The sequence below is a fragment of the Pezoporus wallicus genome, unplaced genomic scaffold (assembly GCF_028554395.1).
Source record: "Pezoporus wallicus isolate ANWC-B61680 ecotype Strahan unplaced genomic scaffold, APGP_CSIRO_Pwel_v1 contig_8042, whole genome shotgun sequence".
Classification (NCBI taxonomy): domain Eukaryota; kingdom Metazoa; phylum Chordata; class Aves; order Psittaciformes; family Psittacidae; genus Pezoporus; species Pezoporus wallicus.
This window is the reverse complement of record NW_026639380.1, coordinates 77,146-104,070: the sequence shown is the minus strand read 5'-3', so window position 1 is coordinate 104,070 and position 26,925 is coordinate 77,146. Positions and strand designations below refer to the sequence as shown.

The 26,925-nt window shown below is 39.8% G+C and overlaps 1 protein-coding gene and 1 long non-coding RNA gene across 5 annotated transcripts; one reads left to right on the top strand and one right to left on the bottom strand.

Annotated features, from left to right (window-relative positions):
* The first annotated feature begins 1,288 nt into the window (after positions 1–1,288).
* On the top strand, positions 1,289–15,808 carry GNG4 (G protein subunit gamma 4). Of its 4 annotated transcripts, none has more exons than XM_057414539.1 (3): positions 1,289–1,393; positions 8,561–8,666; positions 15,559–15,808. In XM_057414539.1, exons 1-3 carry the CDS (start codon positions 1,344–1,346, stop codon positions 15,685–15,687), a joined length of 285 nt encoding a protein of 94 aa, XP_057270522.1. In that variant the 5' UTR covers positions 1,289–1,343; the 3' UTR covers positions 15,688–15,808. The 4 variants fall into 4 exon arrangements, with proteins under 4 accessions (XP_057270522.1, XP_057270524.1, XP_057270523.1 ...); XM_057414541.1 differs by lacking the exon at positions 1,289–1,393 and adding an exon at positions 1,853–2,008; XM_057414540.1 differs by lacking the exon at positions 1,289–1,393 and adding an exon at positions 1,853–2,338.
* Positions 11,803–22,373, bottom strand: LOC130602035 (uncharacterized). Its single transcript, XR_008972803.1, has 3 exons — positions 21,975–22,373; positions 14,526–14,592; positions 11,803–12,117 (listed from the first exon to the last, which is right to left on the bottom strand). It is a non-coding gene; the product is annotated as an uncharacterized LOC130602035 (long non-coding RNA).
* Between the last annotated feature and the right edge of the window lie 4,552 nt (positions 22,374–26,925).

Sequence of the window (26,925 nt, the reverse complement as noted above, 5' to 3'; positions counted from 1 at the left end):
CCCCCTTGATTTACTATGATTGCAAGCTTCACTATGCATTTTGTGAAAAGAACTTGTGTAGGGAGCAATGCGGAGCAGTATCACCTGGTTTGCTGCTAACAAACTTCAGTACTTTTAAGTTTACCTTCTTAGTTTTCTTCATGGTTTTGTGTTGGATTTTTTTTTCTTGTATATACTGCTACTTTAGCATAAAAATAATAAAATTTAAAAAATATTTAACAGCTCTGCTTGCCTTGAAAAATAGCCACTGGAACATCAGTTAAACTTCCGGAGCTACAGACAGTGTTTTCTTTGCTACTGTTACAAGTTGCAAGCTACTGACAAATGACTTCTGTGTAGAGATTTACTTGCCACTACTGCTCTAGAGTTGGGTCACAGCCACTGATTTTGCATCTGGATTTCTGTAATAGGCTATGTTTTGGTATTTTGCAATTTGGGTTGGGTCACTTTTGAAAGAGGATAAACAGCTAGCGTGTGTTCCCAGGAACTTAATAGAGAATCTGGAGTTTTAAAATGCACTTCAGTGAAGCTCATATAAGCTTATTGGGTGTAGGTCACGTAGATTTAAGGAACCAAAATTGATGCTAGCTGTTACAGATACTGCCTTCAGAGCCTATAGCCCAAGTCCAGCAGGAGACTACTGGCTGTGGTAGAACATACAAGTTTGCAGATTAAAAAGGAAACATGTTTATATAATACATGATGAGAATACATTTTTAAAATGACTCCACCCTTGTATTGTGGCTTAAAGAATAAAATTGTTAGAAATTGGTGACAGCAAAATTACTAGAACCATTTAGTATGCATTCTTTGCCTAATACCATGTAAATAATTTATCTGGTAAATAGAACCTTTGTGGAATGAGGGTGTAATTAAATGTGAATGAAACAGTAGCAATTTTTGACCAGTTTCTGGATGTCTGTTTAGGGTAAACTTATGAAGTCACCTGTTTATACTCGGTAATACCTTTGTCCTTCTCCCAAGCCACGACCCTCTTGGCTCACTCTTTGAAGAGGCTGCCCATGCTCCAATGCACCTTTAAAAAGCAGGGCTTTTCCCTCTTCTCTTATGTATAGAAAAGATATGTCCCTTGGAAATGCTTCTGCTCTGTTAAGATGGAGTGTGAAAAAGTGCTGACAGCAGGATGATAAATGTACGCCTTTCCAGAGGGAACAGCCATGTTACAGGGGAACAAAACAGATGAGGTTGTGGTGGTGGTACTCCTGCCACGGTGTTAGCTATTGGGGCAGACAGTTTTTTCAGTTAAAAACGTTAACGGGCGCATTAACTGCTGCTGCCCTTTATCCTTGACTTTCAAATTTGTAATTGAGAAGTATATAAAAATGAACTATAAAGCTAAATTATTTTATTCTGGCATACTTGCCTTCACAAGGTAAGTCGGAGCGGTCCCTTTTCCACAGTGGTTTCTTTTTGCGGTGTGCTTTTGGGTTCTTTTACTTCATCTTTGCATTGTTCAGTGCGAGGAAAGGATAGGCACTGCGGGCTCTTACCACGCCGTACAGGGTTCAACACTGCAGAAACAGGTGCCACCAATCCCCCGTGAGCTACTGCCTGGACGGAGGGAAGTAGGTGCCACTGCACGGGAGGGCAGGAGGGGCGGCACCGGGCTGCGCTTCAAGTTTACCTCACGGCCAGGTCCCGCTTCCCGCCCTGCGCTGGTAACGGCCGCGTCCGCCGCGCGGGGAGGGGCCCACAACGGCTGTGGCGGCCGTTGGTCGCGCCCGCCCCGCCCGTCAAGGCCGGCAGCGCCATGTGCCGCCGGGCAGCCCCAGCCAGCACCCCCGCCTGCTGCCGCCCGCCAGCTGTGAGTGCCCGGCGGCACACCGCCGCTGCACGGGAGGCGGGAGCGGGTAGGGCGGGTCGGGGCGGCCCCGGCGGGCGGGTAGCGGCCCTTCCGTGAGGGGGTTTCTTCGCCGCTGCGACGGCTCTGGTGTGCTGGAAAACCCGCGGCTGCCTCCGCCCGCCCGGCCGGTCCCGTCGGCTGCCGGTAAACAACGCCGCTCCGGCTACCCGCAGAAGCCATCTCCGGGCTTTGGGTTTCATTGTTGTCGTCTGCGGGGTTGGGAGAGATCGTCCTTGTCCAGACAGCCCGCTTCAACCCCCTGTACCCCTCGCCGCGGGCGCTGAGTGAGTGGGGTCTGCTCCCCTCCCTCCGGCTGTCTGGTGCGACGGCGCCAGAGAGCGGCTGCTGCGCTGCTGGCGGCTTCGCACGGCAGGGGAGTAAACCCCTTTCGTGTGCGGGGTGTGAGCGGCTGCACGGGGGAACGAGTGACATCAAACTCGGAAAAGCGACTCGAAAAGCGGCTTTGTCCTGCAGGTAATAGAGTGCCAGGCTTCTCAGGGGCGCTTTCTTTGCTTTATGTGTCATAATTCACTTCAAATACGTTTAAACCAGGATTTAAGTGGAATGATCAAACTTCACCGTATATTTGTTTTCAAGATCATAGCTATCTTTTAAAGTTAGCTGAAGAGGTAAAATAGAAGGTAGGAATCACTTTTCTGTGTCTGGTGGTTTGCTGGACTGTACATGCACATAACCTGTATGCTGATGATAAATATATTGCATAAAAAGAATTGTCCTTGTGAAATGTCATATTGGTTCAGCCATTGTTTCCTTAGATTTTTAAATGTTGAAAAACGAGATGATATTTTTGGATAAAAGATTTGAGCATGGTGACAAGACTTTTTGGAAACTTGACAGTTGGACTGGGTTGTACCTGTGTTAGGTGAAAATTGAAGTTGGGCAGTTTGCAGTTATGTGGTCAGTTATTTTTGAAGTCACCATATTTATGACATGAAAATTATATTCTTATGGTCAGCAACAGACAAATAGTCTTTCCTTTAATCATTTCTGCTTGTACTACTAAGCTTATTCTTAGCGGATGGAGTATCAAATTGTAGTAATTCTCTATTACTTCTTCATGCAACCATGGGATAGAGAAAGCAAAAGGGTTCCTTAGGCTCCCTCTGTGTTTACAGAGCTACATCAAGTGCAGTAAATCTTGCAGCAAGAACTGAGATAGCAGGGGTAGTTCTTCCTATCCCCTTCATGCCTTGCAGGTGAAAGGGGAATGACCTGTGTCATGTGGACAGTGATGCTAGCACAGATAGCTACTGGTCTTAATGCAGGGGTATTTATTAAGTTTCTCTTACCTAAATAGCAAATGTAGAACTCTCTTTCCTCATTTGCCCCCCCCTTTTTTTCCCTCTTTTTTTTTCTCCCTTCTCCCCCTTTTCTTCCGTCTTCCCACCCTTTTTCCCTCCTCTTTTTTTTCTCTCTCTTTTTTTTTTAATTTATTTTCTTAAGTATATATTTTTTTTTTCCTTTGATATGCCAGTTTGGCATCTGTGATGTTTTGCTGTCTGTATTCTTAGTGTGTTTGCAAGTGGATGATGAAATGTGCAATTTAGAATGTGATTTGTAGGTCATTATTCAGGGATGGTTCCCACTGAGTCCCTGGGACTTAGTTGGATGATTATGTTAACTCTTCTGTTGTGCTGCATGGTCCAAGAAGTGCAGAGCTTGTGTGGAAGGTGTTCTTCAGAGTCGTGAACCCCAGGTTCTCTAGTCTAATAATTTAAGGTCCATTACTTTAGATTGCTGAAAGAAAACAAAATCAATTGGGATTAGGACTTTTTAGCTTGAATTCTACAGGTCACTTTTTTGGTATGGTGTTTTAAGGTCGTACTTGAAGTGGAGGGGGGAAAATTGTAGGGCAGCTTTTCAAATCTGTATTGAAAGGCTTGAAAATTAGATTTTTTTCTTCTGTGTTACTCAAGTTTTCAGACTTTTTCTGCATTTTATTAACAAGTATTTATGAAGTTTGGTAAATGTAGGTTGCACTCCTTACCTTTATGTAAAATCAAGCTTTACTTGCAAATACTATGCAGCTTCTTGGCTTATGAGATAGATTTGCCGTTGAAGTGCTGTTGGGTACAATCTAAGCTGTTCTAAAAACAAATAAAGAAAAGTTGCTCCTCACGAGCATTTTTATGAGCCCTGGAGATTAAGATCTTTGGCACAAATGAGTGAACTGCACCCAGAAAAATGATGAAGTTTGTGTGAGTTCAAAAACCCCAAACCCCAGAAAATTTAGGTGGCTGGGAGGCTGTCACTGCGCAGCTTTCAGGAGGGATGCTTTAGGAAACACTGACTAGCATGGTGTGCCAGTCAGCAGAAACTACTTGGCTGAAAAAGGCCATGTAGCTGCTGTCACTGTTCTTTGTTAATGTGATCAGCATTCCCCTTAAAGAAAAGAATCACGGAGACTAAATTAATGTGCTTAGTGTACTGCATAGAAATACACTGGACAAATGAGCTCCTATACAATCTAGCTCCACTGGCATACATCAGTAATGTGTAGACCGCACGTAGTCTGATTGCTAACATAGTTACTGTAACTACGGTGATTATCGAGACCTGTGTATGTCTGTTTTGATCTAACTTAATAGGGGGCTGCTGGAAAAACAACCAGGAATGAATATTAGCAAACCCAGCTGTGTGATCTCTGGTTCAAGGCTTTTTAGGTAATTTGAAAGATGGGGAGAAGTTACTCTTTTTGAGCATTAAATGGAGCATGACCAGCAAGTCCAGGGGGGTGATTCTTCCCTTCTACTCTGCTCTTGTGAGACCCCACCTAGAGTACTGTGTCCAGCTCTGGAGGCATCAGCATAAGAAGGATGTGAACCTGTTGGAGTAGGTCCAGAGAAGGGCCACAAAGATGATCAGAGGGCTGGAGCATCTCTCCTATGAGGAAAGGCTGAAAGAGGTGGGCTCGTACAGCCTGGAGAAGAGAAGACTCCTTAGGAGACCTTAGAGCAGCCTTCCAGTACCTAAAGGGGGCCTACAAAAAGTCTGGAGAGGAACTTCTACAAGGCTATGTAGTGACAGGACAAGGGGGAATGGCTTTAAATTGAAAGAGGGAAATTTAGATTAGCTATTAGGAAGCAATTCTTTACTGTGAGGGTGGTGAGACACTGGCACAGGCTGTCCAGAGAAACTGTGGCTACCCCATCCCTGGCAGTGTTCAAGGCGAAGCTGGACAGGGCTTGGAGCAACCTGGTCTAGTTGAAGATGTCCCTGCTTATTGTAGGGGGGGTGAAGTAGATGACCTTATAAGGTCTCTTCCTACCCAAACTTTTCTATGATTCTATGATTTTGAAGGCTTCCCCCCAGATGCACTACAAAGCTAACTGTGTCTTCCCAAGGGTCTAAAGACCTCGAGAACACTTGACTGTTTAAAAAGAGCCGTCTTAGGAGGGAGAGCCAGAGCCAGTTTTCAGGCTGCAGCTTCAAAGAAACACAGAGATATCCCATGAGAGGGTGTTTGGAGGAAGCGGCTTTCACACATTCCAGGGGACAGTCATTCAGGGAGAGTGTAATAGACTCTTGTTATTAAAACTTCTTTTCAGAGCTTTATTTCTAAGTAACTATTATTTCATTAAAGAATATTAGGCTTAAGGTTAAGAAAGAATATCATAGGCCCTAAGGAGAGCAGAACTAGATCTCAGCCAAAGCTTTGTCTGGAAAGAGGACCAGTTCATCACAGCCTGTTTTGAAAGTGAGTACAATTCTCATTGTCAATATCACTTTGTATTTAATAGAGTCTTGAGTGATGCTGTGCAATACGTACTGTATTTGCAGAGAGTAAGAGAAGGCAGGCGTATGTGTAGCCTCTTAAGAGAAATGTGAAACAGGAGGAATCCATCTTACAAAGTTCTGGAACCAGAACAGTCAGTATGAAAAAAAGACATTAGATACTTAAATGGATGCTAAGCGCTTCCAGAAATATGGTAGTTAAATATTTAAGTGTGTGTGAAGGCTGGGGTAAGAGCAGGATTTGGAACAGAGCAAGTGTTTGTGCTTCAGAGGATAAACAAACCTCTTACTCGGGATAAGTGGAAATTTTCTCCAGTGGCTGAAACACCTCGTGCCAGACTATTTTTTTGAAGTTCTCTTTACGAAGCCTCCTATTCTGATTGTTTTCTGATATCATGAAGTAGTTTACCAGACAAGATACATATTTTCTTTTTTAACTTTTTCCCCATTTGCCATTTCAGAAGGTAGATAAGGACATACTGTGTGGCACTGTTTTCAAAATGGGGTTTGGATTTTTTTTAAAGCATTTTTGTGCCTGATAGTCTTTTCAAAATTGCATTATGGTCTTACCTCAATCTGGTATTTAGTAGATAATTAAAAACTAGCTGGAAGTACTAGAAGCAGTGTTTTCACCTACTTCAATGCAGCCAGCAGCAGTTCAAATTGTCTGGCTCTAATGTTTATAACTTTCATGGTTTGATTGAAGGAATTGCCAGAAAAGCTTGGGAGGTTGGAATTCTCTGGACTTCTCATGGAGTTTGGGTTTCTTAATTCAGTTTAATTTAAAAGTATCGTTCAAAATTAAATTTCTAAATTGCATCTGATCTCTTGAGCTGTGGCAAATGTAGAAATCGGTGACATCATTGAGTTTTGCCTTTTTGGCTCTGTGGTCATTAGTAGTCTAGCCATGGAGATGGTAACAAAGTTGGAATTATTCATACTTGGCGGGGGGGAGGGGTGTCATTTTGTAAATAAAGATAAAATGTGGTTTTCTTATTTTTATGGGTAAGTTGAGACTTAAATCTAGGGGTTGAGTCAAATAAAAAGTCCAGAGATGAGCTGTAATTCAGAATCTCCGGTTCTTGTGAATGTCTCATATCTTTTCCACTTGTCCACTGCAAGTCAAAACACATCTGAAAATTGTTTGGAGGCTGTTATTTGGTTGTGGGGTTTTGTACTATACATGGCATTTTATGCAAAGCCAGTTCCTCCATATGTGTTTAATCCTGTGCCTTGTGAGGAATATGAGTTAAAAGATTGTAAACAAAGATCAAGTCAAAAACCAAAGCTGCTGTGTTCTGACATGATTTTAGTTTGTCATAGTGCATGCAAGGGGGAAACTTGTGTTCCATTCAATGATACACGTGTACAGAAAACCTGTTCTTTGTCTTTGCATATATTAAAGCTCTTGTTTTATTTGGCACAATTAATACATTTTAAAGTAAGTTTTCCCCTGTCTAGACCTATACAAGTGCTGAAGAAGATTGTTTTGCTTCTTCAAATGGAGCATGACTCATCATCATATTTGTATTCTACTATCCTATTTTACAGGACAATCTACCATTTTTAGAAACAGCCATCTTTGTCTTGTCTTTGGACATCTGTGTTTAATGAAGTCAAAGCAGTTAAAAAGCTATTTCTTCATTATTTTTGTGCTCTTGATTGCGTACTTCTGTTGATTCTGACATGCTTAACACATTGTGTATACTTCTTTTTTTTTTTTTTTTTTTGACACAAGCATTTCCTGTATCCTACTTAATTTCCTGTTTGTATCTTAAACCCAGTGACTGGACCAGGTAAGCTGTTGAGGTTCAGGAAGGGAAACTTGTGTAGCTCTAGGTGTTCATTTCTTGTCCAGAAATAAGCTGGAAGTACTCATTTTGAAAGATCCAAGCCTAAAACTCTTTTGGCAGCAATACAAAATGCCTCCTTTTGTGTGCTTTCCCTTGCATCCCATCTGCTTCTCACACCCCATGTCCTTTGCGTTGCCTAGTTTTGTACTGGTTTCTAACACTCGGTGCCAGGCTAATCTTCCTTCAGGTGGCATTTGTGGCATACTATATATACAGGACCATAGGCGAGTGTTTTGGCTGATTGAAACCTCAACATCTCATCTTACTAGGTAGTATAACTGGTCCAGGACCTTTCTAGATCATCTCTATCTATCCTTTTTTCCACATGGACTTAACTTCCAGTGACTTCAAAACAGTAACTGTTATTTACGCTATTCTAGTCCTGAGTAATAGTGTCAGCAGGAGGTCTCCTAACATGCAGACCACCTAGGGCATATGTAAGTTGATCTACCCTCAAGCCCTCAGGGAGTAGCAATGCTACTCAACAGAGAAGCAATGCTTCCCAGCAGCTGCAGATGTCTTGAAAAATAATGCATTCCTATACTGTATAGTATAATGTACTGGGTTTCAGTCATCTTTAGACTTCACTGGGGATGTATAAGCGAGAAGTTGGAAAACACCATTCTTCTTAATCTCTCTTTCTGATGCTTGGTGAGAGCAGTGTGATATTCATTTCCATTGTGCACGTTTCTGAACTAGTTTTCATGTTACTAGGTGTACCTGGGGTATGAAGCCAAACTGTGTAACGGCTGCAAGGTCTGTTTGTGAACAGCTGTTCTGTGTTGGCAACCTGAACCAGGGCAACCATTTCTCAACTGAAACAATGGCCATGCAGTCTGCATCTGTATGTTGTTTGCAGTATTCAGTTTGAATACTGGCAGTGGAAGATGAAAATATACAATGCAATAAGGTGCTATTTAACAAGAGAACAGAAATAAATGGTGTTTGGTTTGTATTTGTGACCTACAGCCTGGTAGTGTCACAGTGCAGTAGGTGAGGGTTGCTTAGATTTCACATAACTATCTTCTTGGTGATTGCTATATTTGCTACCTGTACTTTTAAATTGCTTCAACTTTGTTTCTTCTAGGAAAAACAAAATGAAGGAACTGGTGTCAAACAGTACAACCAGTATATCTCAAGCCAGGAAAGCTGTGGAGCAATTAAAAATGGAAGCATACATGGATAGGATGAAGGTAAACTTAGACTTATCATTGACGTTTTGCATTTACTCACTAGTTTGTGGTACATCTTCCCTTTAATATCGCAGAAGGACTCAATCATCTGAAATTAAAAATCTGTGTTGAACTATAAACCAATATTCAATACTGTGAATTAGTTACATACTAATTGCTTGCTTCTCACAAAGTGATTTCCAGGGCCTGGCTTCTAGTCTGCTTCTGTATGAGTGCTTTTTACATCTGTCAAAAATGATATTGTGAAATATTTAAGATCAGTTGGCAAGCACAGGTGCTTGTCTTTGTCATCTGTGTCTGAATGCTAGTGTTTCAGGTTTCTTAGTTCTTCTTTAAGAACTGGAGTAATTCTTTAAGCTATTACAGTATTTTTTAATAATGAGACAACCTGAATTGCTGTGCTTTGTTTGATTCAGCAAAGCTGTCATTGCACAAAAAATATGTATGATTGCAATGTTCAATTATGATTCTTCACACTGTTGTGTGAGGATTTGATTTTATCATGCCTCTAAATGTATGCGGATTAAATATTGTAACTAAAGGCACTATTAAACAGAGGTTCTCAACATTTTTAATCCGAAAAGCCTGTGAATTATTCTTGCCTATCATTCTGCTTTCCACTAGCCTAAAGTTTTGTGAATAAATCAAGCACCTAAAACCTAAGTATGTCATGGAAAGTTTTAAGAGTGCAACACTCATCTCTTGCGTGCGCTTCCACTATCTCTGAAAATGGGGAATAATTATTTGGATGAAAAGTCCTCACAAGTAAGAAGAGTTTAGAGATGGAAAGACTACAGAAGAATGAATGCATATAAGTAATCAGGTTTTCTGCAGATAACTGAGTTGTTACAAACTGTAACTGTTTTCAACTGAGGTTACAAACTGAAGACAGCTTAGAAATATTGGACATTAAATTCTTCATGTACTCTTAACTCATGTCCATCTGTCCTGTGTGCTGAAATTCTGCATGCAGTCAGCATGAAGGCGATAGTATGTAATTATTATTTTAAAATAGTATCAGATCATAAACTCATTCATTAGAAATATTGTATTTATAATTCAGAAATATTAGTGCAATTCACATTAGCAGTCATCTTGCTTATATGAAAATAGACATTTTGGTTGCTCCATTTTGTTGCAGTTTTTAGCAATGTCTTGTAAGTCCATTGAATTTGCAGATCTGTAGTTTCTGTCTTGTATAGTGTCTCGACAAATTGATCGTGTAATAGATACCTGTTCACAGGGACAGATATTTCTATTTCCTTCAATAAGGGAAGGTATGCCTTTTCAGTGTTCAGTGGGGTTAGTCCCCTGATTCAGGTCACATGCAGCTGCACAATTGACAAGAAGGAATAGATGTGGGTGAGTGGCAGAGGAAAGGGTTGTGAAAATATGGCTCAGTTTATTGGAACTTGAAAGTGATGATACTTAGTAGATTGTCTTAAACTTGCTTTTATCTAATCAGGAGTAACTTTCACATAGCACGTCATTAGCTCAGTTATGCAGATAGCTTCATTAGTTACATGTATAATGTTCTTAACTGCATATGTAAGAAAGACACAGGTTATTCTTACAGGTAGTTTAATTAAAAAGCCACAATTATTAGCAAGTGTGGTAGACCTAAAAACCAGATATGTTGAAAGTACAATTGGTTCACCTTTCAATACAGCATGGGTCCAAAAAGGTACTAAAGAAAATATGATGAGTTTCAGTATTCTGAGAGTGCCTATACTGTCATAAACAAAGTACAATTTGCAGAATGTTTATGTCTTGTGTCCTAGAATTTCTTTGAACAAGTATATGAGGGTTTGTAACAAGGGGTTGGTTGGCTTTTTATTCCCTCAAGATCTGTTTTTCTTTTTTGATCTTGAAACAGTTAAGTGTGTGTTTCAGTACAGCCAAATTTTACCAGGAGACTTTCCAGTAGTTTCAACAGGAGATTTTCAGTTCTTGGATCATAACTGTAAAGTGAGAGAAACAAACATTAATTCCTTTTTTCTGCTGTCATGCATCTGCTTAAACTAGTTAGACATATAACAAAAGATCAGTGTTTTCCAAATAATTTAATTAAACACTGTTTTGCAAGTAGCTATGGCTAAGTGGTTATTCCCATAATAGACAAGACCACATTGTTAGCATTAAAAAGGTGCCTGTATTATCGACTGGGGAAATCAAAAGTTCCAGCTTAATTTTTTGCTACACAGGCACTTTGTTTTCCATGCATAGTAGCTGCTGTAACCAGCAAGAATTGGGTCTGCTCAATTAAAATCTTGTAGTTACAAGTATGATGATAGTTGCCCATTCATTCCCCACTGTGTTCTGGATTTTTCATCTGAGTTAAAAATTAAGTCCTATAACAAGTCAGAGCAGCAAGCAGTGCAGTGTTTTGAGGTTCCACAAAGATAGCTTGCTGTTGAGGTGTGAAAGAAACAATTTAAAAGGGGAGAGTGAAGTTACTGATGTATTGATTGGTAGCTGGAAGGTGTATTACTGTGGTGAGTTTTTGAACCTAAGAAACTCAGAACGACTGTAAATTAAACCTGCCTTACTTCACTGCAGGAATGGATAGAATTATAATGGAAAGGTAAGTAGAAAGCAGGAGGTGCAAATTCCAAGCTAGGAAATACCAAATGAAATTGAACAGTGGCCTCATGACTAGTAGGATAATGTTAGTAGTAAAGTTGAGAAAGCAAAGATAATATTGGTGCTTTATCAGAGTTGTCCCCAGAATAAAGCACTATTTGATCTTCTCTTTGCAAGCAGAAAAGCAAGAAGGAGTGCTCTGACATTTAAGAATCTTGGTATATCAGTTATTATTCCATTTTCTTTTTTCTTAAGAAGGTAGAAAATATTCCTAGCTGGTTCTGAATAGTGTTGGGAGATAAGCAATAGAATTGCCAGTAAATTGTGTGTGAATCTCTTTGTTTTAGATGTAAAGGATAAGCAGAGTGGGTGTTATAGCAAGAACGGTAATTAGTCACAATCCATGACAAGACAGATGACATCGTAATTGCAGCATTTTGCCCTGTCATGGAAGCTTATAATTATTAGTGCAGCTAACAGGATTATGTTCTAACTTCGGCTGTTTTTATCACCTCTGTTATTCTGAACTATAATGGTAAAATTCCACAGTCCTCCTGAGACTAATTCTTTGAAGCATCAGGCTTGAGTGTTGTGTTGTGGGGTGGTTTTTTTCTTTTGGCAATTTGACAACCAGATGTATTTTTCACTACACAGAATAAAAATAATAGTATAAAATGTGAGGTCGGTGTGATACCGATATACTCCATCTCCTCTGCCTATGTACTTTAACAGATTAAAAAAATTTAAATGTTAGCTTTCTGTAAGAATTCATCAATCAAACTGGAGTCTGATTTTTTTTATTCAGCCACTTCTGCTATATATATAAATTACTTTGAATCTGCAGACCAAGCTGTATTGCATAAGAGAGCTGAAATGATAAGTGTGCTAGCTTCACTGGAATATTCAAAATACATGTGTTTATTTTAATTCATAATAAAATCTATTCTGAAACTGTGCAGCAGCATTCAGCTACAAATAACCCTAAAGGTGAAGTAAAAGCTGTGATAGAGTGGCCTTCATGTAACTTCCTCCATGACACAAATAGGATGATCAGTACATTATTTTGTACAGTAACAAGCTACTATGTTTGCTGTGAGGCAACCTTTGCATGCTGACATACGCTAACGCAGCCGTCTCTGCTGTAGCCCTAATGTGATGCTCAATGCAGAGGTCTTCCGCCACTCTTGTTTGAAATAATAACACTGAGCAGGAAACTTGCTGGAGGCAACATTGTGTTTACGTTTGGTTTTTTTTGGGCCACAGTTCTGACTTCGCTAACTGTGCTCACAGCCACCCGAACCAATGTTTTCATTGCTCCTGGAATGTGGTCAGCTAACTTAACTCTCCATAGTGAGTGGTCATTATTCCACTGTGCAAACCCGAGCTACTCCACTTTTAGTGAAGAAATGCTTCACTGCTGTAATCCCAATGGGAGGATTTCTCCTCCCAAAGCCTTTTATTTTTTCTTAAAGGATGAAAATACAAGACCTCATACAGGTTTAGTTTGCGGCAATATGCCAAAATGTGATCACGTTCCTCAGTTCCTTGTTGCAGGTTTGTTTTCTACTAAATAATACTATTTAGTAATACTATTTATCAAAGCAAACTAATTTATGATTTAAACACTGTCATATTGAAGAAGCTGCTTGCTCTGCTTCGTGGCTATCCTACCAGCATTAGAGGACAAGTTAGATACAAAATATAATGCTGTGCTTTTGCTAGTGAAAATCCTTTTTATTGTTATATGATGTCAAAGCACAGTAATCTGTAGAGAAACAGAAAATGATACTATTGGGTTTATCTCTTTGAAGACTGAAATTGTACATCTCTTCCATCAAATGAAAAGCAATATGCTCAGGCTGTTGTTGCTTACCCATACATGGGACAAAAAAGGTAGTTATAGGAAGGTTGGTCTGTTGAAGTCCAGTTTTGGTTCTCTGTTCCTATAGGGGTCAGTCTACTTAAAAAGATTGTTGGTTTAGTGCATAAAAGAACTATTTATTAGCTTGTTAATCAAAGATGAAATGTGCTGGGCATCTTAATGACCCCTGTCTCTGGGACTCAGAGAATTAAACTAGCTGTACATTAGGTTTTATGTCACCAGTGTTTTTTATGACATAGCACTGAAAATGTCACAGAACGTTTTTGTGGGCACCTGTGGCTCTGAGCTTGACTTGCTCTGTTTGAATGCAAGAGTTTGGGACCAGCTAATAAATTAATTAGAGCATAGAACTGCCTTCATTTGAGACGTGCAGCTGTGCTTGCAGGACAATAGAAAAGTGAAGATATGTATGCTACGAAAATAGGAATGTATAATGGCAATATGAATCGATTGCCATTACTTGGAAATACTTTCCAAAATGTTGTGGTGGTACATTCCTCCTGGAAACATGCTAACTTCCTCTTCAGTGGATGCATTCTATGCTAGTTTATACCTTGTTGAGGCATAGCATAAATCATTAGCAAAGAAAAGTACGTTTTCTGTCTTTTGATTTTTTTGGGGCTTGATAGGAATTTCATAGTCAGTCTACATTGTGCCTTTCTTTGGAGAATCTGCTTTTTTAAAAATCACAAGTAAATTTTAATGAAAATTGGGACTATGATAGGATTCATAAGTTTTCTATTTGTTCATTACAGTTCTACCTCTCTATTTTAGACAATGCCCTCACACCTTAAGCCTCATTCTTTTGCCTCTGCTTACCAAGCAGCCTTCAGTAGTCTGAAAATAATTACAATCCTTTCTCTGTACTTCAAAGTCCATAATTTTCCACACACTTTTGTCTGACCCGCTTCTCTTCTGAGAAGCACTGGTCCTTCTGAATACCTCTGCACATCAGAGCAAATCAGCTCAGTCTTCTGCTTTGCATTGGCCCAGCAATATGTTGTTCACATGTAGCCTGAACTCTTTGTTTCTTACAAGCCAATTCAAAGGCAAACTAATTTTAAGTAACCAAAACACCCTTGCTTCCTCTGCTAGGAAGATCGTCTATACTGGGATGCCAAGCATAGGTACTTTATGGGTTTAAGCATTCTACAAAGGCATGTTTCAGTGGATATTTAAAAAAGAAAAAGTTATTTTGTCCTGGAAGTTAATTTAAATTATGCAAATCCTGACCCAGCACCCTTGACTTCAGATGTCTAATCTTAAGCCTACTACAGGCTGAACTTGCCAAAGCAAGCAGGGTGTGGGGAAGCCAAAGCTAACACACCTGCGAGAAAAATACCAGAAACCTGATTTGTTTTTCCTTTTCACTAGAGTTGTGTGAATGTGCTGACCTTGGGAGAAGCTGTCACGGTGCTCAGAGGAAAGACTTTGTAAAGACTTCCTGTCTCATTTTCTCAACTGTCATAATATTGAAAACACAATAATTAAAGCAAAGAGATACAGGGAGTTGTAAATATTTTACTGACTCAGCAGAGCAAAAATGTTTCATATATATATATTAAATTCTTGAAAAAATGAGTCACAGTAGCCTAATGTCACCAATATTAGGCCACAAAGCTGCAAAGGTTACAAGATTTCAGCTACAGCTGAAATGGTTTAATATTTCATTTTTCATTTTTTTTGAAATTGTCTTGTATGCCAACCCACTGTTACATTTCTGTAGGACTTTTCAGTAAGCATTAACCAACCTGCTGAATTTGGAGATGTTAGAAGTATAAAAAGATTAAGGTAACGCTCAAGTTTAATGCTATGATTAAAATAGTACTTATAATAACTTACTAAACAGAAGACATTAGTCTGACTTCATTGAAAAGAGCAATATTTAGCTTAAATGAGAGCTACGACACATGATGGTCAAGTTTGGTTTCTGATTTCCTCTTTCTTTTTAATCCCATGGTTATGTGCTTAGAGGACTTTTGTTTTGTATCTGGAGGAGCAAAGGGTAGAGAGACTGTTTATGGAAAACCTTACATCCAGTGGCTAGGAATAAGAGCTGAAGCAGGCAACCTCTACAGAAACATAGCTTGAAGGAGAATCCCTGTTGTTTATGGGCCATTAGCATATACGTGTGTCATGGTTTAACACGTTTCAATGAGTGTATGCTTCTGACCTTCCTTCTGAGGGAGGACAGCTGAACGCAAAGCATATAAATTGATACCATCTAATGTCACTATGTTATATAAAATATATGTAAGGATTAGTAAGCCTAGTAAGAGCAAATTCAGAGCTGTGGTCTCTTGTAATTTGAAGGATAAACCGATCTACTTCTATTTTATGATAGCCACTGTTACTGTATGTTATATGAAGAATATTTATGCAATGCGGATTGGTTCAAAATTTTTACAGTAGTTTTCTCTTCTATAGGTATCCAAGGCTGCAGCAGATTTACTGGCATATTGTGATGCTCATATTGGAGAAGATCCCCTTATTATTCCAGTGCCTGCATCTGAAAATCCCTTCAGGGAGAAGAAACTCTTTTGTACTATCCTCTGAGTGGGTTTTCAATTAAAAATATCTTCTGCTAAAATTTGGTGTCAATGTTGCATGCTTTTAGTTTTAGCACTTTTTTCTTCAGATAACAATACTTAGACTATAACAACACTATTTTTAGAGGGTACTGCATTTTCTGGTTAAAAAAAAAAAATCTGAAGAATTCAAGGTAATCCTTAGCTTTCAGACCAATGGATGACTTGAATTTCAGTTCTTCATATAGATTCTTTTGGTCTTAATGAAAGCATTGAGTACAGTATCAAATTGTAGATGTCTTTGCCAGTCATAGATTTTTCTGAGACCTAAATGAGTCATACCAATTCTTAAGCTATTTTTAACCTTCTTATTTTCTTTGGAAGGTGAATTTAATTCATTTGCCTTTACAGATTTCTATCTAAAATGAGTAGCATGACCTTTCCTCAAGTAGCACTATTTAGGAAAAAATCCCAGTGATTTACGATGTTTGGAATGGTCAGTCTTATACAGTAGGTGGTGTTTATAAATGTTTTCTGAAGACTGTAATAAACTTGAGTACAGAAACAATCTTAGTAAAGGAACATTGTAACTACAAGCAAAATGAAGATGTATAGTTACACACTATCAATAAAACTGTAGAAAAACCTGGCTGCTTGTATTTTGAATTATATTGGTTTAAATTGTTCTGCAGCTCTCAGTGGAGGTAGTAAATCTGCCCTGATCGGTACAGGGAGGGGAATTACGTTTTCTAAGCACCTCTCTACATGCTTTTGCCCACAAGAGCAAGACTTTGTGGGAATGGAGAGTAATGGTAAATTAAAGTTGTTCTAGAATGTGCAGCGAGACCACTGCCATTGACACGTAAGTTTGTATATTTTGTAGCCCCAGGTTAGTAATGAGATAAGTTACCAGGAAGTAATTTATGGAGATTCTGAGAGGGTGTTTTTGGTTTGACTTTGCTTAAAGTGCAGTGAGAGGAAATGAACGGGGTATGGAATATGACTGTTCTGCCTTCTTCAGTAAGTAGAATCAAGTCCAATCAAGGCATCTGATGGAAACAACTGTTACATTATAGACTTTTTTTTTTTTTTTTTTAATTCTCCTTAAGAAAAGTGAAAGCTCCTTTCTGGTCTGATCGTGAGAGTTCTGTCACTGCAGTGCTTCATATGTACAGTGTGTCAATGTACTGGAAATGTCACTCCTTAGAAAAGCTGGTGGAGACAGCCCTACACCTAAGGCAGGAGATGATTTCACTGGAGAAGAGCACTGGTCTGACTGACCCCAAAGTACACATGCCTGCTCCAAGTTATGTTTAGCAGTTTCCACCAGTATTTGTTGTACTGGTTTGTGCAATGGAAATACAAGAAGTCTGCACTGTACTGGTTTTGTTTTCTTTGCCAATCAACATGAATAATGTGCTGCACCTAGCTGCCAGTCCAGTTACATGAGATGGGTGGCTTTGGACTGTGGTTCTGCAGCCGGACAGCTCACCCACCATGTGTGTCTAACGTGGAACCTCCATGTCAATTCTTGGAGTGGTATTGTGGGATAAATGATACTCCTTCTAACCAATAGGCTTGTGGGTTGTCTTTCATTTAGAGGTTTGGGTTTTAATTTGGCAGCTGAAGACATCAGTAGTCAAGTACACACAGGACTACTTCACAGTGCTCTGAAAAACATTCAGATCTCTTGGACAGGTCCTGGCTTGGTTTAGCCTTGGTTCCTATTTTAAAGTTTTCAGTTTAAGATTCTTATTCCTAACTTTTAATGAGAATATTTCTTAATGTTCAGCTTTTTGCGGGGGCTGGAGAAATAGGCTTTAGCTAACTGAGTAGCGGCTTTATTGACAGTGAAATAAAAATGGCTTTCTGAAAATATTTGTTAAAAAGGAGCAACAAAATGCTTAATAAGGTTCTTCAGGGAATCCTTCCTACACTGTATGTGATTTGGTAAGGGCTCTGATCACCATGGCAACGTTTCCATTTGTCCTTCTGCATGTATGGTTTTAACTGGAACAGCATGGGAGGGGAATATAGGGCATACAGCTTTATTCTCAAAGGCTTTGTAACAACTTGCATTTGTGGCTCATCATTAACATTCCCATCTAAAATAACAAAATTGCCACAGCTTATTACAGTACCTCAAACAGCTTGCTTTCTGTTTCCAATTAGCATTAGCATCGAGCTCCTGAGATTGAAACATTTCACAGTAGTTCTGAGCAGTGCTAGCTACAAGAGCTGCATTTACAAAATTCCTGTATTATTATTCACAAGAGGGGAATGTCATTGGTTTGGACTTAACATTTTCTCCAAGATTACTCTTCAAGTAGTTGTGAATGTGTTGGACTTCTTATGTTTCTAATAGCCAGTTCCCATGTTTGTGGTTTTTTTCATCAGTTCAAAGCTTTGATCAGGTAAAACATTTTGTATCTGTTAAGATGTTTTTGTGTTTCTAATTTTAAGAAAGGAAACACATAGAATAGCATAAACTGCATATTTATTTTACCAGATGTCTATAATGTACCTGAAGAGGTTAAACCATGGAAGCTTAGCTCCTTAGTGGAAAGCAGGACAGATTGCTCTACTATCATCAGGCCTTACCTACCAGTTCCTTGAATGAAGATCTGCTGCTGGTGGGGGGGCACTCCTGGAAGATCAACAGTTCAAAATAATTGTAACAGCTTTGCGCCACATTGAACATGTGGCTTTATTCAGTAACACCATCAAAATCCTGACTCTCTGAAGAGAATGGTGCCATTTGGGGTTTTTTATGACAGCCAGATCCACAAAAGAACATTAAAATTAATGTCTTCTCCCTCAGTTCCTCCAAACTATAAAATGTCTTTGTCATTATTATATTTTTTGCTGCTTTAACCTTTGAGGTGGTTTAGATTAATCTGCTGTTGATGGTTGAGTTTCGTGCTCAAACATCTTCCCTCAATCTCTACACAATACCTGAGGATTCTTGGACATTTTTCTAAAACTGAATACGTATATTATGAAGTATAGCATGATTTTAAAAACCAGTGCGCTCTGAAATGGCTTTGTCTGACAAGTTTGCTGTAGGCTGAAGCAGTGAGGTTTTATCTTCATCAGACGGTCTGATTTGATTCCCACTAACATCACGACTAGGCCTGTCACCGTCCTGGTGTCATACTCTCTGTTTTGTTTCATATGCCATTAGGTTTGTCGCTTTGTATTTCAGGCCTGGAAAATAACACATGTTCCTTGTTAGCAATGCGAGCTGGGGCTGTCATCTCAGAGAATGAGAACTTCAGAACAGAAGCTGGATTCCAAGAGTTTTTGCCATATTATTACCAATACTTTGTTCATATGCCCTTGTTTGCTGCTCTGATAAAATAAGACTTCCCAGTGATGGATTAACGGTAAATGCTAAAGTGTCAGTAGCGCTTGTGGTGCTGGCTGTTTTGCATTCCTCAGATTAATCTCCTTGGTTTACCTTGAATGTTAAATATTATCATTTCCATATTAAAAACTATTTCCCTTCTCTCTGTTAGGTACTAAATTCCTCTTATTTGCTTCCTGAACCGCATATTAAATTAGTAGCAGAGTGTTTGGCTATTGCTGATTGATAGGCAAGATTTTAAAGCTAGTCTCTACAAATTTATGGTTGAAGGAGGGGAAAAAAATGGAAGTTAGTTTAAATTAAGCTATTCTAGGTCACACTGTAGAGTAAAATAAATACAAACTTTGCTGTTGGTGACACAAAGGTAAACAGAGGAGCTGTTGCCAACTGATTGCAAAGGACATCATAACAAAGCATTTTTGTAGAGACTTACAATACGATCAGCTCCAGCAGAAGGAAAGAACACTTTTAAGAGTAATGGTCTGTAAAGGTGTATTTTAAAGCCTGGAACTTGGATATGCTACTCATTTATCTAGCTGGATATCTGACACCAAAGGAGTAGCAAAAGATGTACTTTGGGAGGACCTGATTATATAGTTTAGCCTGTCTCATTGTCTTCACTGTACAGGGGCAAAAATCTCCGTATGTGATTCTCTTAGAAAATAACTGTAGTTACAAGCTCTCCTTTGGGTCTGCATCAGGATCTAGATTTGTTTCTTCAAGGAGACTTAAGAAAACTTGGGGGAGGAGTGGTTCCTAAGAAACAGACACTTCTTGTACCAAAAGCTAATAATACTTAAAGTCATTAGACTGACTTAAATGGTACTGTGATGTGTGAAAAATAGTGGGCAAAATTACCAGCATAAGTGCTATATAAAATGTTACACCTGCATATTTAATCTTTTGGGAGAATATTTGGAATAAATATTGTACATTTGCATCTAATTGAATTCAGTTTTATGGCACTATCAAATTAAGTACAGCCATAAATACCAGAACTGGTATGGGAGCAACTTTTCTGTCTGTTAGAGGAAGATGTACGTCTGAGTTTGTCAAGTGTATTTACACCACTCACGCTTGTGAACAAACAAAACGAGCAGCTTTACCCTAAAATAGGGTCTTTTCTTTCCCACATGTCTGTTACAAGTAGAAATTGCACAGGATCATCTGTTACTGCCACCTACTGATAAAGTCATAAACAGAAAAAAGTACCAGCATCAGCTAGAAATGACCTCAAAGGGGGATGCTCAGCTAATATACATACTCTCAGGAAGAGCAAGCCGGCACTTCTGTTTCGATGTGTTGTGTAAGGTGTCGCCTGTCATTCTGGTACTGCTGGGATGTGGTTCAACCTCACGCTTCAGCTCCGGATGTCTCAGTTTACAGGAAGATGAAAGTCAAATGCATGATTTGTTTGAACAGGTCATGTGTCTAGCTAAAAACCACTTTAAAAGTTGTGGAAAGCTTTGGGCGGGTGTATCAGTTGCCGTTGCTCTGAACTCCCTTCCTGAATTTCATTTTCCAGTTTGACATGTAAGTTGGACGCCTGTTCCTCATTGACAGCATTCTGCCACTTGTGCCATCACTTACACTTCTGCCTTTTGCTGCCCTGAGCCAGTCATGTGAATGCAAAGGACAGTAAAGCCTGTGGCCAAGTGGGCCCCCAGCGCAGCCAGCCCCTAATAATTTCTCCTGTTTGCCCTCCTCATTGCAGAACTGTAAAACAGCTTTCATGTGACTGACTAGCTGAGCTACTCCTTCACACTCAAACTTTGCTCCTGGCTGCTGGAGGGTTTTATTTTTTCATCGTGTGCCATGGCATAAGTGCACAGCCAGAACAGAGCTTAGGCCACTGCCTATGTTTAGAATAGGACTTAATGCACTAGGCATGGCATAAGGGTTTCAAAAGACCACCCAATCCACAAAACCCATTTGTTGCATAGCCTCTCACTGTATCGTATCCTGTTGTGCCTTTGAACTTCAGGCTGCATACTTGAGCCCTTCATTCTTTCTACAGCATGCTCTAAAGAGATGCATATTTTTTTTCAGTGAAAGGAAGGGAAGAGCCAAACTTACAGGAAAGAACCACTGTGACTTTTCAAAACCCTTCAAGCAGTAGTGACTTTAAAGATCTTTACAGTGAACAGCCTCTCTCTGGCAAACGAGGCTCATGTGACTTTTGGCTCTAAAATTATCTTCAACTTTCTTATTGCGAAGACTGTTCACTACCATGGTTCTTGCACTGATTCTTATCTGAGAGGTTTTCCCCTGGAGACCACGCTGGCTTTTATCCTGCTCATCAGAACACAACACACAGATTTCCAATATATATATATATATATCTGCAGTGCAGATATGAATACGTTAGTCATATCCTTAAAAGATCAAGTGAATAAACTTCAAATGCTAAGATTCTCATGAAAAAATACCTCAACAGAACCTTTGAGAATATAAAGAATGTTACAGATAATAGCCCCTCTGAGGCCTTTTCTCCTTTCTCAGGCAGCACGTGAATGTTTTGTTCTTGGAGTTTGCTTCTGACTCTGGAAAATAACTATAGAGAGCAACTATGAAATATCTATTCAGGAGAAATCAGAAGGCCAAAAGACAGATTGTATTTCTTCACAGTTCTGCTCATACCACTAACCTAATACTTGCAATAAGGATGTGAACACATTTGAGGATATTTAAACAGAATCTGAATAAATGAAAAAATACATTAAAAAATCATTAAAGAAGCTAAGTTAAGCATGCATTTAAGAAATGTCAGTTAAATTTGCTCATGCATCTTTCGTTTGTCTCTCTCATTTGTATGCACTACTGTCCCAGATTGCCATTGCAGGAATTCCCACAAGGCACAGTATAGGCAATGCTCAGTTAATGAGCAGTTACTCGATACTATTTTGGTGTCTTTATTCATCGTGTAGCCCCGGGCGTGATTTACTCACAAATTCTGTTTTCAATGTAGAACTATTCCCTGATGAGCTTCTCTGTGGTGCTCACCACAGATTGCTTCACAAAGTATCACCACATCATCCTGGAGGAATGCGAGGGTGGAACTATTCCCATTTTACAGTGGGAAGCTGAGGCAGAGCTTCAACAGGACGGGTGAGGTTGTCAGTACCTGCCTCTTCAGAGTAGTTAGCTCTTTCAGCATCTCAAACAATATTCCCATTTGCCCAAGCTTCCGCTATGAATTCTCAGCTCTACAACCTGGAATGACTTTTGCAAGTCAAACACCCAGAATCTATGGGAAAAAGCAATGGGAAATGTTTAGTTTCATGATTTTCCTGGTATCACACAGAGGCCATGACAGAGCCCAGGTCTCCCAAGCAGAAATTACCTTTAGCCTTGTGACACAATTTCACAATCTCATCTCTTTCACCTGGTGCATTCTCCAGTGGAGCACGTCCATCCTAAAGCAGGGTAAGGACCACAAAGGGAAAATAGCTCCAAGTCATGTACATTTTTTTAGATGAGATATAGCCTGAATATTATTTATCAAGTGATCGATAATAATGAAATGATAAACAATATGTGGCCAATCTGCTGTGAAATCCACCCAACAGCTTAACTCTTTACCAAGCATGTGATTAAACAGTGTATTTGCTCAGTCGCAGGTCTCAGCAGGAGTTCCTATAAAGCTTATTCTTTTCTGTACCCACATCCTAAATCTTTGTGACACTTGTTAAGAATAGCTGCAAATGAGCTGCACAAGAATTATCTAACCCCAACAGCTGGCTGTTGCCTGATTACTGGATATTTAGTGTTGTTCCATACTTCTGCAAGACATTCGCCTGTTTGCGCTCTGAGATGTGCCTGTCAAGATTTAGCTGCTACCATACAGGTGGGTTTGAGCCCATTTCTATTTTTGATTGTCATGAACAGGACAATCAGTCAGCTAAGAGTGAAATTTATTATTGCTGTAGTTGTATGTTTGGATAACTGTGGTGTCCTGCAAGCTGATTTTGTATGGTGGTTATCAATTCCCATGCAGGTTACGCTGGGTCTGATTAAAACAATTAAAATCCAGCTGAGCAACACCTTCTTTCCAGAAGATAGCAAAGATATTCTAATTTACTCCTGTCTAGAATAAGGGATGGTGACTTGGTCGTCCAGCTCAAGTGATCACTTTGAGAGAAGACATGAAACTTGAAGCTCTACCTTTCCGTAAAGGTGAGTGGAGGAAAGTTGGATTGGCTTTGTCTGAATATGATGCCAGAGTTGTTTTTGTTGCTAAATTCTTGCAATGCCAGTGAAAGGAAGCTGTCAGCCCTGAACTGATCAGGCAGCTGGACTAGATGACCATTGTATGTCCTTTCCAACTGAAATGATTCTATCCTATCTTTTCAGAAATTATTAAATTATTTTAGCTGGAACTTCCCAAAGGTGAAACAGGTCATTGTCAATGCAGCCCTCAGCCCTCAGAGCTAAATAGCTTCAAGAGTCCATTCTTCAACTGGGAAGCACTGGGCAGCCTTAAGAAAAACCAAAACCAAATGAAACCAAAACCAAAAAAAAACCTAAAACCCCCAAACAAACAACAAAATCAGTGCCACCTATGACACCCTACAGTTCTCTTGGTTCAGAGTTTCTTGCAGATCCCAGCTACAGCCTATTTTAAGATCAGCTGGTATGAAGGCATTGCAAGATTAAGTTCCATTGCAACCATGCCTTGAAGCAGTTGACCACTATGATGGAAAGAGTCAAATCAATGTGGTTTCTGTAAAAGAAATATTGCCTTCTTGACCTTTTTCATTTCTTGAATCTCTTAATAAAGGAGAACATAAAGTAGAATTGGTAGTCATACCATATCTGGACTTTTTTACAAGTGACTAGTACGTGTCCCTTAAGAGACCATTAAGGAAGATAGCTGTGGGCAAAATCTTGTTAGGTTATTGCCTCCATTCAGTGTATAAATGAGCAGAGGCCTCATGCTACACTAGCTGCATGCTTCCTGCTACCCAAAGCTGTCTAATAGGCATCTCTTCATGCCTGTCCATCACAGTCCTTAGCACTGGCAGGTCACATACCATTGACTTCTTTTTGCTGCTGTTAATGATATGAGTTGGCAGGCCCGTCAGCAAGACAGCCTGTCTTCCAGAGATCAGTTGTCACAGGATTCCTTTGTCTGTCCTCAGGAGACCCCAGCAACACTGACTACATTAACAGCCCAAGCCGGGGAGTCTGGGAACTCCTCTGCATCTGCTCTTCATTGGATTGGAAAGACAAATGGGAAGGCAGGGAGACATCTCTTCTGTTTGGGAAAATAAGCAAAACCTATTTATTCTAAAGAGCCTAAGGAAGATAGGGAAAGGGTTGATAATTCCTCAACACAGACAGTGAATCATTTTAGGTTATGACACTGGACAAGAAAAGACACACTCTTGGGATACAAATTTACAAGCCTTTAATAAAATCCCTTGTACCACGATCTGTAATCTGTTTGTTTGGTTTTTTTTTCTTTAAATAACTGAATACACAGTGATTTTGTAAAATGTAGTATCTCGGTATTACTGCAAGGTGTGGAGAAAGTTAAGCCCCAGGTCCCTAAAATGGAATCTATCACCAGTCCTTCCTCTGCTTTCAGATGGAGCACACAGAGATCAATAAACCACACAACTCCCTGGGGATGAACTCTGCTAAACACATGCAGCTCTACCCTGCTTCTTGCTCTTCTCATCTGCTGCTGGTGTCCTAAAAACATCCCCATCACCCACTCAGGCCAATAGCTGGGCAAACACTGAAAAACTAAATGCTATGAACTGGCTAGCTGTGGTACCTAACTGCAGCTTCAGTGTCCATCATGTCCTCTCCATGTCAGAGAGGAGATGCTTATCCAGAGACATTATGTAAATTTAACAGAAGCATCTTGAGTTTGCAAGAAGCCTGGGGACTAAAATTTGTGTCTTTTCTATCTCCAGCTCTTGCGCCTAACATGTTGTGCCTGTACTATACTTTGTGTGCCAGAGGTACCACCTGAGTCTGTAATGTCAGAAGAGTAAATCTGCTCAGAAATCTGGTGTACTTTTGAACAAATGTTACCTAGAATTGGCATAACCCAAATAAATTTTTTTTGTCTTCCAGGAAAACAATTTAACATTACCTAGAATTTATATTCCAGGTTCATATGCCTTTATATAGTATATATTCATGATTCTCAAATCTCTGGAAAAATCCCATTTTCATATGGGCCACGACTTTTCAAAAAGTATGTCTGAAACTCAGTGCCTTGAATCCATGTTCAGACACTCTGATATCAGCTTGGCTCCCCAAAACACTAGTCCTCATTAAAGCACTCAAGAATGCAAACTGAAACTGCTTTGCTAATGGGAACTTCTGAAAACTGGGTTAATGGTTGGGTCTGAGCATCTACAATTTATACATAGGTGTACATAGATGACACTTCCAGTGTCGTACACTAATGAGAAGTATCACTGCTTGCATCTTCTACAGATGATGAAGCTGGGAGGCTTACGTTAAATCTTTGGCTTTAAAAATCTTGCAGAGAAAGTGATAGAAAATGGGGTAGGAAAGGCCAGCACTCTACAAGTAAACTGTATTTTTAACCATTTCCTGCATGACTAACAAAATGCATATATATATACACATATATATATATATATAAAAATAATCTTTTTGACAAGGATACCCTGTTTCTGTACTGTGGAGAAACAGGTTTCTCCTGTTCTGCACAATATATAGTCCTTTATCCATAAGCATGGTAGGTAATACCATAGAGAAAGCAAGATATTAAGGATTTGGTTCCTCCATTTCTTCTGCAAGGAAGTAATGCCTGCCAGACATGTTTATAAGATTGATCCCCATCTGTTCACCTGGCCTGTGGTAAGGCTTGGGAAGCAAACAACATACTGACTACAAGGAATACAGGCAAATACAGAGTAATATTAGCTGTTGGACCAGGTTTTATTTCTGAAGCTGAACCTGCTGAAAGGCAAGAAAATGTAAATAGTGGAGAATAAAAACAGCACTTCTTGTGTAAATGGTACTATTCTTTGCTACCAAGTACACACCCAGTTCTCTTTCATGGACACCCCCTTGTCCTGGAGAAAGAGCTTGCGTGCCCTTGTGAGGTTGGGAGCTATGCTGGTGGTGCCATATGCCTCCAGTAGGGTCTCCCATGCCAGACAGGTCTCAACTGAAGAGTCAGACAAAGTGTGTCCATGGGCTCACTAGCCTTCGGGCAACCATCCTAGGCGAAGGACAACTCTAACTTCAAACCTGGGCAGACGGAGCTCGTCTAGCCTTGTAAGGGCATCCATCTAAGAGAAGGATACTCTAATCAAACCTATGACCTGAGGACTTTGCTGTCACCATTCAAGCTCGCTAGGCCCTGGCAGATAAACCTCAGATGTAAAGGTCAGTTCAACACATGCTGTGCCTCACCTGAAAAATCCACTGCGCAGGCCCGGAGGGTTTACTCATGCTTGCAAAGCCCTGTAGCGACAGGCGAGGGACAAAACGGCAGGTGATAAGGTGCACTGGAAGCTGCAGACCCAACCCAGCATGCAGGCGGTTCAGGACATTGGTCACTCCATAGCGCCATTGTCTCCTTTGAGAACTCACGCAGAATTAGTCTTGAGGAGAAAAGACAACGTAGGAAGAATCGTGCCTCGCCTATACCACCTAGAGGAGACCTTTCACTGTGCTTTTTGCAACCAGATTTGCCTATCCCACATTGGCCTTTTTAGTCCTCAGCGCGCTTGTAGTAAGCATGGGTAAAGCCCTTCCCAAATCTTCATTCGCGAAGTCAAGCCATGATGATGATGACACACCCAGTTGCATATTAAATATGCGTAAGTATGTAAACTAAAGTTGATGTATTTCCAACACATTCTCCTTTTGCTGTTTAAACCCAATATATAAAGGTTAAAGTCA

Excerpts from the sequence above, each read along its gene's own strand:
- GNG4 (XM_057414539.1), top strand. The coding sequence starts at position 1,344 with ATGAACTATAAAGCTAAATTATTTTATTCTGGCATACTTGCCTTCACA. Across the intron at positions 1,394-8,560 it reads GGCATACTTGCCTTCACAAG|GAAAAACAAAATGAAGGAAC; the intron begins GTAAGTCGGAGC and ends TGTTTCTTCTAG. Across the intron at positions 8,667-15,558 it reads CATACATGGATAGGATGAAG|GTATCCAAGGCTGCAGCAGA; the intron begins GTAAACTTAGAC and ends TCTCTTCTATAG.